At 43.9% G+C, this 12,214-nt stretch overlaps 1 protein-coding gene across 21 annotated transcripts in view; it reads left to right on the plus strand.

Annotated features, from left to right (window-relative positions):
• Positions 1 to 12,214, plus strand: part of Plcb4 (phospholipase C, beta 4) — a 369,409-nt gene that overhangs the window by 225,278 nt on the left and 131,917 nt on the right. For all 21 annotated transcript variants that reach the window (XM_063283129.1, XM_063283132.1, XM_063283131.1 and 18 more), the window contains one exon: positions 523 to 621. In XM_063283129.1, the coding sequence (XP_063139199.1) occupies positions 538 to 621 (84 nt within the window). In that variant the 5' untranslated portion in view covers positions 523 to 537. The remainder of the gene's footprint in view (positions 1 to 522; positions 622 to 12,214) is intronic.

Raw genomic sequence — 12,214 nt, forward strand, 5'->3', positions numbered from 1 at the left:
TTTTCTCCATAGCTAGGGTCTGTCTTGGTTGCCCTAGATGGCCTTGAGCTCCCGTCTCAGCTGTTCTCATAGTAGAAATTCTAAGTGTACCACTGTTTCTGCCTCACCGCATTGCTTTTTATTAAAAAAGTTAATTTGTCTGTCTGTGGTTATAGGGGTTGAAGAGAAGGCCTCACACATGCTAATCATACAGTATTTCTGAGTTGCACCCCATCATCATTATACTGCTTTTTGGTATATCATGCTGACATCGGCTTCCCGTGTGTAGTTGCTGAGGTGACCCCTGGGGCCATTTCTCTCTGCAGATATTTCACAGTGAAATATGAAGTGTTTCTCCAGGTTTCAAGACAAAGAGGGAGAGTTTTGGGGTCAGGTGATGGGAAGACACAAGAAGGAAAATAACTGATGAACCCTTATGGACTTTTGTCACACATTTGAAGAAAGTAAACATGAAATGCTTACACTCTGATAACCACTTGCACTTCAGTTGTGTACACTAATAAGACGTTTGTTTTTCTCCAGGTCTTGAACACCATCATGGCCAAACCTTACGAATTTAACTGGCAGAAGGAGGTACCCTCTTTCTTGCAAGAAGGAGCAGTTTTTGACAGATATGAAGAGGTAACCATCCTGTTATTCTTTTTCCCTCTCAAAACACTCTAAAAAATTATCTAGTTTTGATCAGAGTACTGAGTATCCTTTCACACCAGTGACATCTTTGAGGCTTATAAATTGCAATGGCAGAGGGTAAGGAATGGGAGTAGTGTGATAAAATACAGTCGGCGAGTTGTTGAATGATCACCATGCACTCGATGAAATGATAGCAATGATGCGTGTCATTTATTGAGTGACCTCCCTGTGCCAATGAGTGTCTTATTTCTTACTTATGTCTTACTTCGTTTCACTGACGAGCTCCTTATAAGGTGGTTGCTACCGTTGTGATTTTACAGATGGGGCTCACACAGTCACAGTTTAGTTTAATGAAGTGCTTTTGGCAAGCTTTTCTCGTAAACCTTTCTATTCCCTACTCCTGTAGCAGTGCTTGGGCGTGGTGCTAGTCATTTGTTTGCTTGTTTCATTTGTACAGACCGTTATGGCCAAAGCTTTGCACACCTCTGCCTCTGTGACAGTTTATTTTTTATGCCTTTGCAAAGTATCAGTGGCTCCAGGCTTTCCATAGAGCCAGACATTGAACCACCAATGAGCTAGAAGGCCTAGAAGGGTATTGGAGGTTGAGAGGGACCTTCCTCAGTCTACCACTGTGTCAAATGGCAAGGGGCCATATTTTGGGGCTGTATGTTGCAACCCCACAAGTGCCGTGGTTCCGTAGTGTGGGCTAGTGTGAGACATCTCTTCTTGGCTACTGAAGTGACTCAAGTGATTTTCAGATTTCTAAGGCAATTTTCCAGCCTTAGAAAATCTGTAAGATAGTTTACAAATACTATTTGTTTCCTCATAAACCAGAGAGGGTCACCTGAAAGAGACCTCATGTGATCACTGGCAGAATTTTGTCTTCCTTAGTGCCAGGTAAGCAAACGCATACGAGAAACAAACACTTGTCTTGCAGGAAACAAAGTGCCACATGATTTCGTGGCTGGAGGAGCTGAAGCTTTTGCGCCCTTTTTGATCCTTGAGATGACTTCCTTGGCTTCTGAATCATAGCCACTCGCATTTAGAAAATCTTAGTTTCTTGTGCTTCTCTAGGCGTGTGCACTCTCCCAGCTTAACCTGAATTCGAGGGTGAGGTGAGCCTGGAGGGAAGAAATACCCAACAAGTGTTAAACTCAGTCCAGCTAAGCTTCACTTTCTTCACTGTGATTTCCCGAGGAAGCACAGTGAGAGACAAAACAGAGAATTTTAAGTTTATAGAGTAAACAGAGTTCTTTCCTAATAACACATCAAACCAGGAGCCAAATCAGGTTTCAGGCTGGATGGCAGCCAGTTTTTCTTACCACTTTCCAATTTTGTAACTTGCAGTATTCTGGAGCCACAGACATTAAAGTACACACTTGTAAAAATGTAACCGGAAAAGGTGTCCTTTCTCCAGTTTGTGGGTAAACAACCCTGAGACACGACGGCTGACTGCCAGTGGGAAGAAGGAGAAAGAAGTAAAGAAACGGAAACCCAGGCATCTAGCCGCGTCATAACACAGGGGCTGACCTGTGAAGGAACATGCACGGTTTCTGCTCTGGATAATGGCTAGCTCATCTGCAACAACAGATTAGCTTCCACACAGTCAGGGCAAAAATGTTTAATGGTTACTGAGTCCCCCCCCCAATAATTTTCAATGTACTTATTACATTTATGCATTATTTTTGTTGTTTCTATATTCCTGAGGTTTTTTTTTCCTTTGAGGCAACTGAAATTTCATAAGTTCACACATTGCAGTAGCATCTGTAATAACATCCAATTCTCTTGTCATGATATTTCTATTCAACATCTAGCTAGTGGTTCTGTTAAAATATTAAAGGTGGCACACTTCTTTAATCCCAGCATTTGGGAGGCAGAAGCAAGCAATTTCTCTGAGTTCGAGGCCAGCCTGATCTACACACACAGAGTTTCAGGACAGCCAGGGCTACACAGAGAAACCCTCTTTTGAAAACAAACAAAACAAAAAGCCTCTATTCCTTCCAAACTTGACTTGACTTATAAGTTACTTAAGTGCAAAATATATTTTGTTGACTAAAAAACGTTTACTATTAAGTTCCTAAAGAATCCCTCTTTCAGAAGAGAAGGGCAGCGGTGCTTGGCAGATGTGCACAGCTCGGATGTCTCCTTGTCTTTCACAGGGCTCCTTCCTATGGGCTTCCATGTTATCCGTATTCCTCAGTGCTCTCTTGCACTTTCTTAATGGCGCCCCCACGTTCTCAATATCCAATCCTTCTCGATGACGCTCCACATTGCTTCACTCCAAAAACCCGTTTGCACACCCAATCTCGGCAGCACATGAGTATTGTGTGATAGAAAGTGACTTTGTTTAAAGATGTGGGGGCAGCAGATGAGAATGAGGGCGCTTCACAGTGGAACCACAGCCCTTTCGAGGAAGTTCCCTTGCCCAAAATCCTCTCTTTGGCCCCAGTCTGCAACCCAGGTGCGTGTCTGCCTTTAACATGTTTAACCATTTTGTGTGTGTGTGTGTGTGTGTGTGTGTGTGTGTGTGTGTGTGCGCATGTGTGCACACACGTGTGCACATCTGCAGGTGCCCTCTTGTGTAGAGGTCAGAGGACAACTTGCTGGACTTGGTTCTCTGCTTGGAACTATGGGAGTCTGGGAATAAACTGGGGCTGTCAAGCTCAGTGACAGTTGCTGTTACCCTCTGAGACCCCGCCCCCCGCCCGCTACAATTTAGTTCCTCTTCTAGAGTCATTTTTCAGTTTCCTCTCTTCGTCTCTTACAGACATGTTACTCAGTTACTTAGAAAAGATAAAATTCCCCATCTCAAGCAAGGAGAGAAAATTCTGGTCCCTGGTCATCTGGAACAAACCCCTCCATGCAGACTCTCCTTCACCCTTTCACATCCCATTAGCTTGTAGTGCTGATTCCTGGTTTAAATGTGGGAGGTTGACAAGGGAAGAGCCTTGCCCTTCCCTTCCTCCTCTGCTGCCTTCAGCAAGCATTGTTCTACTGAACCTTTGCGCTGGGTCTGCTCAGAGTCCATGACAGCACTAGCCATGCACGGATATCCTAGGCTTGCTGAGTGCCTAGTGGGATCCAAGACAGGAGTATTGCTGTATTTTAGTTCATTTAAATTGAAACTTACATAACTCCCTTCTTGGGGCGCACAGCTATCTTTGGCCTATATGTGCAGTTATCTCAAACTACAACCAGATTTGAAAACACCCTGTTCCCCTTTCACAGCAAAGAAATCCCTCAGTTCCCTTCATCTGAATCTAAGCCTTTACTGCCACTTTTTCCTACGGACATCCAGAACAAGGTTTTAAATATTTCATAGCAGTCAGTCTCTTGGCAGAGGCCAGTCCCTTCCTCCAACCCAAACACCCAAACTTCCTTAATCCCACTCATGAGATTCCTTGTCTTTTTTGTGCTGGTGTTAATAGACAAAAATCACACCGGTCTAATTTAAGGGTCTTCAATGTTTCTTTGTTTTCCATTAATTTATTTGTTCACCTTACATCCCAATATCTAGCCTCTCTCTCCTCCTAGCCCTGCACCCTACAATCTTCCCTTGTCCCCCCTTCCCCTTCACCTCTGGGAAGCAGAATCCCCTCTCCTGGGTATCACCCAACCCTGGCACATCAAGTCTTTCCAGGACTAGGTACATTCTCTCCTACTGAGGCCAGAGAAGGCAGTCCAGTTAGGGGGAATGGGATCCACAGGCAGGCAACAGGTCAGGGACAGCCCCCGCCCCAGTTGTTGGGGACCTGCATGAAGACCAAGTTGCACATATGTACGGGGTGGGGCGGGTAGGTCTAGCTTGTGCTAGTTCTTTGGTTGGTGGGTCAGTCTCAGGGAACTCCCAAGGGTCCAGTTTAGCTGATGCTGTTGGTCTTCCTGTGGAGTTCCTGTCTTCACTGTTTAATCTCTCCCTTCTCCTCTCTGTATTCCTCACACATCCTAGGCCAGTGCTCCCCTACTGAGCTGTGTTCTTGGCCTGGCTCAGCTTAACTCTTGAGTCAAACAACACTTCATTCCATGTTTCAAAGTCAGTGTTTCACTGAGCCTTGTAGGAAAGGCTGGCTTCGCAGACCAAAAAGGGCCAAAGAAAGCAGCAACAGAAAAGACAAAAGCATTGGTCATTTCAGCTACTTCCTTGTAAGGATGGAAAGGTGATTGCTTACTGTAACACTGACTGCTTCAGGTCACATTTTCACGTGAGGATAAATTCAGAAACCGGCCTGTCAAGGAGAGCTGGCCAGTGCCCATCTCTCTTGGATTCTGGGAAGGTAAGACAGAACAGAGTTGCATTTGGTAAGGTGTAAAGGTGGCACGACAGACCCCATTTTGTTTTCTTTCCTTGTCTGTTGGGCCTTGTGCAAGCTTGGTCTGCATATTGCCTTCCAGACCTCTCCTCCTACATGCACAGAAGGGGAGGCAGTTGGTAGCAACAGCTGCCACCAGGCAAACTGAAGCAACAGTTGCCAGGGCAGAAACAAGGGAAGGCACAGACAGGGGGCCAGGTCACCTTGTGGAGCACAGCATTCAGTTGAGGAAATGTCCTGGAAGCCCACACAACAAAGCCTTTCAAAACGTTTCCAAAGGAACTATTCTGATTTAAACATATAACTCCCCCTAAAGGACAGTTACAGGATGGAAAGGCTAATCATGAGGTCTTTTACTTCTAGACCCAGATCACGTGATTCTTTATTTAAAACAAATATAGAAACAAGTCCCTGCATTTATAATTGATGGAATAGTAGACAGCTGATTGAATAGTGGCAAATTCTTTTATAAAAGTAAGTCATTTGAGGGCACGCCCTTAAATAGTGCCCATTTGACACCGAATAAAGAAAGTAGTCATTCTTCATTTTACTTCCAAATTTTAGCTAGTTTCTCTTATACCTACAAGGTCAGGATATTGGGTTCCCAGAGTGAGGTCTAGCTAAGTAGCACCTGGTGTTTGCCCTGATGGGTCCTTACAGAGATGGTCACCATGATAGGGCTTCCTAGGTGCTCAACCTTTAGAATCAAGCTGAAGGTACTATTTAATTGCCACAAACCAAACGGAACAACAGCAATAACAAACATACAGAAATTGTAAGTAAGTTTCCAACAGATGTTGGAAAGTAAAAGGGGCTGGAACCCTGCAGGAGAATACAGGCTTATATGCTTGGGGGTGGTGTGGGTTAAGGTTGGTGATTGCCAATGCATGGAATAGAACTTATGTCTAAATTTTAAATGTAAAAGGCGTCAAAGGCAGCCAATAGGAAACTGAATAATAATATATTTTCTATGTTGGAGTATATTAAGGAAACGTTTGAAATACTTTGAATGGAATTAAATTTCTCTGATTTAGTTCTGTGGGGCTGAAGATTGCAAAGTCGCCTAGGGTATAATTTGTTCAGTTTCTAGCTCTTTTGGTATGAGTTCTATATTTTCCAAGCTCTAGTCAATATCAGAACTTGACTTTCAAAAACAAACAAAGTGTGAATGCCCTTTTGTTTCCCAGTGTGAAACTCCAGGCCCCTCCTCCTTCACCCCTCCACATCCCCCAACAATCATGTAAAAACAAATAAGCAAACAAACAAAAAACAGGGGTAGGGTGTGCTCGCACAGTATAAGAGGAAGGAGTAATGGCTCTAGAAGACTGAACTAGAGACATCAGAGAGGAAGCTTCACCCAGACTGAGTCCTGACTGACAGTTCACCCAACCAATCAAAGCACAGCTAAAATGAAGGCTGGTGGGTGTGACTGGAGCCTACTTATCCAGGGGAGGTAGAGAATATCATGGCTTGAGACTCAGGTTGCGATTAACTTCTAGCCCAATGCTCTCATCAGATCCTAAAGCCCCCAGGGAACATTTCATGTGCTTTCCGTGGTGAATAGGAAGGGTCTGGCTGATGAATGGAATTGACATGGCTGGATTCCAGCCCCCACCTCCTCCGTCAGCAGTCCAGAAGGGTAGAGGGAGGTTTAAGGACTAATGGGACACTGGTTAGATACATGGAGAAACTGGAGGTTTTGAGTACGGAAATAACAAACTACTTGCTCTTTGAACTTGGTGAGTAGAATCGAGAGTGTTGAGGGAGATAGGGGTGCTGAAGGGGGCTGTGGTAAGTAGCACAGTAGAGAAGACGAGGGTGATAGTGGAGATTACTCTTGTGCTGAAGGGGGCTGTGGTATCTGATGCAGGAATCTGGGCAGTTAGGATGCAAGCTAGCAAACGCTTAGGCAGGCAAAGGGAGGGGATCTTTGTGGATGTGCTTAGGGTTTTAGGGTGTTTTTATGCCTGAGGTAGGGGAAATCTGTAGACAAGGACAGAAGCTCTATACGTGGTTTTATTAAAAGGAAAGAAAGAGCTCTCTGCTCCCAAACCCCGTGGGAGAGAGACCTCACCGCCTGATCAAGTGGGCACTCCTGAGGCTGCAGAGCGGAGGAGACCACCAACACTGCCCACCCCTGCCCACATCCCTGGCCCAAGAGGCAACTGTATAAGGCCTCTGGGTTCCCGTAGGGGAGGGCCCGGGAGCGGCAGGACCCCTGCGCCTGAGACACTGCCGGAACCTGAAGGAAACAGACCGGATAAACAGTTCTCTGCACCCAAATCCCGTGGGAGGGAGAGCTGAACCTTCAGAGAGGCAGACACGCCTGGGAAACCAGAAGAGACTGCACTCTGTGCACATCCAGGCGCCAGAGAAAAACACCAAACGCCATCTGGAACCCTGGTGCACGGAGGCTCCCGGAAAGAGCGGCGCAGATCTTCCCGGTTGCTGCCACAGCGGAGAGGACTTAGGCAGTACCCCACGAGCAAACTTGAGCCTTGGAACTGCAGGTAGGACCAACTTTTCCCCTGCAAGAAACCTGCCTGGTGAACTCAGGACACACAGAGGCAAAATTCCTCTAAGGCCGGGCACTTCCTGTGTTTACCGGAAGTCCCACACCCGCGGATCCCGGACCGCAGCAGCTCTCTGCTCCCAAACCCCGTGGGAGAGAGACCTCACCGCCTGATCAGGTGGGCACTCCTGAGGCTGCAGAGCGGAGGAGACCACCAACACTGCCCACCCCTGCCCACATCCCTGGCCCAAAAGGCAACTGTATAAGGCCTCTGGGTTCCCGTAGGGGAGGGCCCGGGAGCGGCAGGACCCCTGCGCCTGAGACACTGCCGGAACCTGAAGGAAACAGACCGGATAAACAGTTCTCTGCACCCAAATCCCGTGGGAGGGAGAGCTGAACCTTCAGAGAGGCAGACACGCCTGGGAAACCAGAAGAGACTGCACTCTGTGCACATCCAGGCGCCAGAGGAAAACACCAAACGCCATCTGGAACCCTGGTGCACGGAGGCTCCCAGAAAGAGCGGCGCAGATCTTCCCGGTTGCTGCCGCCGCGAAGAGGACTTAGGCAGTACCCCACGAGCAAACTTGAGCCTTGGAACCACAGGTAGGACCAACTTTTCCCCTGCAAGAAACCTGCCTGGTGAACTCAAGACACAGGCCCACAGGAACAGCTGAAGACCTGTAGAGAGGAAAAACTACACGCCCGAAAGCAGAACACTCTGTCCCCATAACTGGCTGAAAGAAAACAGGAAAACAGGTCTACAGCACTCCTGACACACAGGTTATAGAACAGTCTAGCCACTGTCAGAAATAGCAGAACAAAGTAACACTAGAGATAATCTGATGGCGAGAGGCAAGCGCAGGAACCCAAGCAACAGAAACCAAGACTACATGGCATCATCGGAGCCCAATTCTCCCACCAAAGCAAACACGGAATATCCAAACACACCAGAAAAGCAAGACCTAGTTTCAAAATCATATTTGATCATGATGCTGGAGGACTTCAAGAAAGACATAAAGAACTCCCTTAGAGAACAAGTAGAAGCCTACAGAGAGGAATCGCAAAAATCCCTGAAAGAATTTCAGGAAAACACAATCAAACAGTTGAAGGAATTAAAAATGGAAATAGAAGCAATCAAGAAAGAACACATGGAAACAACCCTGGACATAGAAAATCAAAAGAAAAGACAAGGAGCTGTAGATACAAGCTTCACCAACAGAATTCAAGAGATGGAAGAGAGAATCTCAGGAGCAGAAGATTCCATAGAAATCATTGACTCAACTGTCAAAGATAATGTAAAGCAGAAAAAGCTACTGGTCCAAAACATACAGGAAATCCAGGACTCAATGAGAAGATCAAACCTAAGGATAATAGGTATAGAAGAGAGTGAAGACTCCCAGCTCAAAGGACCAGTAAATATCTTCAACAAAATCATAGAAGAAAACTTCCCTAACCTAAAAAAAGAGATACCCATAGGCATACAAGAAGCCTACAGAACTCCAAATAGATTGGACCAGAAAAGAAACACCTCCCGTCACATAATTGTCAAAACACCAAACGCACAAAATAAAGAAAGAATATTAAAAGCAGTAAGGGAAAAAGGTCAAGTAACATATAAAGGCAGACCTATCAGAATCACACCAGACTTTTCGCCAGAAACTATGAAGGCCAGAAGATCCTGGACAGATGTCATACAGACCCTAAGAGAACACAAATGCCAGCCCAGGTTACTGTATCCTGCAAAACTCTCAATTAACATAGATGGAGAAACCAAGATATTCCATGACAAAACCAAATTTACACAATATCTTTCTACAAGTCCAGCACTACAAAGGATAATAAAGGGTAAAGCCCAACATAAGGAGGCAAGCTATACCCTAGAAGAAGCAAGAAACTAATCATCTTGGCAACAAAACAAAGAGAATGAAAGCACACAAACATAACCTCACTTCCAAATATGAATATAACGGGAAGCAATAATCACTATTCCTTAATATCTCTCAATATCAATGGCCTCAACTCCCCAATAAAAAGACATAGATTAACAAACTGGATACGCAACGAGGACCCTGCATTCTGCTGCCTACAGGAAACACACCTCAGAGACAAAGACAGACATTACCTCAGAGTGAAAGGCTGGAAAACAATTTTCCAAGCAAATGGTCAGAAGAAGCAAGCTGGAGTAGCCATTCTAATATCAAATAAAATCAATTTTCAACTAAAAGTCATCAAAAAAGATAAGGAAGGACACTTCATATTCATCAAAGGAAAAATCCACCAAGATGAACTCTCAATCCTAAATATCTATGCCCCAAATAAAAGGGCACCTACATATGTAAAAGAAACCTTACTAAAGCTCAAAACACACATTGCACCTCACACAATAATAGTGGGAGATTTCAACACCCCACTCTCATCAATGGACAGATCATGGAAACAGAAATTAAACAGAGATGTAGACAGACTAAGAGAAGTCATGAGCCAAATGGACTTAACGGATATTTATAGAACATTCTATCCTAAAGCAAAAGGATATATACCTTCTTCTCAGCTCCTCATGGTACTTTCTCCAAAATTGACCATATAATTGGTCAAAAAACGGGCCTCAACAGGTACAGAAAGATAGAAATAATCCCATGCGTGCTATCGGACCACCACGGCCTAAAACTGGTCTTCAATAACAATAAGGGAAGAATGCCCACATATACGTGGAAATTGAACAATGCTCTACTCAATGATAACCTGGTCAAGGAAGAAATAAAGAAAGAAATTAAAAACTTTTTAGAATTTAATGAAAATGAAGGTACAACATACCCAAACTTATGGGACACAATGAAAGCTGTGCTAAGAGGAAAACTCATAGCGCTGAGTGCCTGCAGAAAGAAACAGGAAAGAGCATATGTCAGCAGCTTGACAGCACACCTAAAAGCTCTAGAACAAAAAGAAGCAAATACACCCAGGAGGAGTAGAAGGCAAGAAATAATCAAACTCAGAGCTGAAATCAACCAAGTAGAAACAAAAAGGACCATAGAAAGAATCAACAGAACCAAAAGTTGGTTCTTTGAGAAAATCAACAAGATAGATAAACCCTTAGCCAGACTAACGAGAGGACACAGAGAGTGCGTCCAAATTAACAAAATCAGAAATGAAAAGGGAGACATAACTACAGATTCAGAGGAAATTCAAAAAATCATCAGATCTTACTATAAAAACCTATATTCAACAAAACTTGAAAATCTTCAGGAAATGGACAATTTCCTAGACAGATACCAGGTACCAAAGTTAAATCAGGAACAGATAAACCAGTTAAACAACCCCATAACTCCTAAGGAAATAGAAGCAGTCATTAAAGGTCTCCCAACCAAAAAGAGCCCAGGTCCAGACGGGTTTAGTGCAGAATTCTATCAAACCTTCATAGAAGACCTTATACCAATATTATCCAAACTATTCCACAAAATTGAAACAGATGGAGCCCTACCGAATTCCTTCTATGAAGCCACAATTACTCTTATACCTAAACCACACAAAGACCCAACAAAGAAAGAGGACTTCAGACCAATTTCCCTTATGAATATTGACGCAAAAATACTCAATAAAATTCTGGCAAACCGAATTCAAGAGCACATCAAAACAATCATCCACCATGATCAAGTAGGCTTCATCCCAGGCATGCAGGGATGGTTTAATATAAGGAAAACCATCAACGTGATCCATCATATAAACAGACTGAAAGAACAGAACCACATGATCATTTCATTAGATGCTGAGAAAGCATTTGACAAAATTCAACACCCCTTCATGATAAAAGTCCTGGAAAGAATAGGTATTCAAGGCCCATACCTAAACATAGTAAAAGCCATATACAGCAAACCAGTTGCTAACATTAAACTAAATGGAGAGAAACTTGAAGCAATCCCACTAAAATCAGGGACTAGACAAGGCTGCCCACTCTCTCCCTACTTATTCAATATAGTTCTTGAAGTTCTAGCCAGAGCAATCAGACAACAAAAGGAGATCAAGGGGATACAGATCGGAAAAGAAGAGGTCAAAATATCACTATTTGCAGACGACATGATAGTATATTTAAGTGATCCCAAAAGTTCCACCAGAGAACTACTAAAGCTGATAAACAACTTCAGCAAAGTGGCTGGGTATAAAATTAACTCAAATAAATCAGTTGCCTTCCTCTATACAAAAGAGAAACAAGCCGAGAAAGAAATTAGGGAAACGACACCCTTCATAATAGACCCAAATAATATAAAGTACCTCGGTGTGACTTTAACCAAGCAAGTAAAAGATCTGTACAATAAGAACTTCAAGACACTGAGGAAGGAAATTGAAGAAGACCTCAGAAGATGGAAAGATCTCCCATGCTCATGGATTGGCAGGATTAATATAGTAAAAATAGCCATTTTACCAAAAGCAATCTACAGATTCAATGCAATCCCCATCAAAATACCAATCCAATTCTTCAAAGAGTTAGACAGAACAATTTGCAAATTCATCTGGAATAACAAAAAACCCAGGATAGCTAAAGCTATCCTCAACAATAAGAGGACTTCAGGGGGAATCACTATCCCTGAACTCAAGCAGTATTACAGAGCAATAGTCATAAAAACTGCATGGTATTGGTACAGAGACAGACAGATAGACCAATGGAATAGAATTGAAGTCCCAGAAATGAACCCACACACCTATGGTCACTTGATTTTTGACAAAGGAGCCAAAACCATCCAATGGAAAAAAGATAGCATTTTCAGCA

This window comes from Rattus norvegicus, chromosome 3 (assembly GCF_036323735.1).
Source record: "Rattus norvegicus strain BN/NHsdMcwi chromosome 3, GRCr8, whole genome shotgun sequence".
In the NCBI taxonomy this organism is placed as follows: Eukaryota; Metazoa; Chordata; class Mammalia; order Rodentia; family Muridae; genus Rattus; species Rattus norvegicus.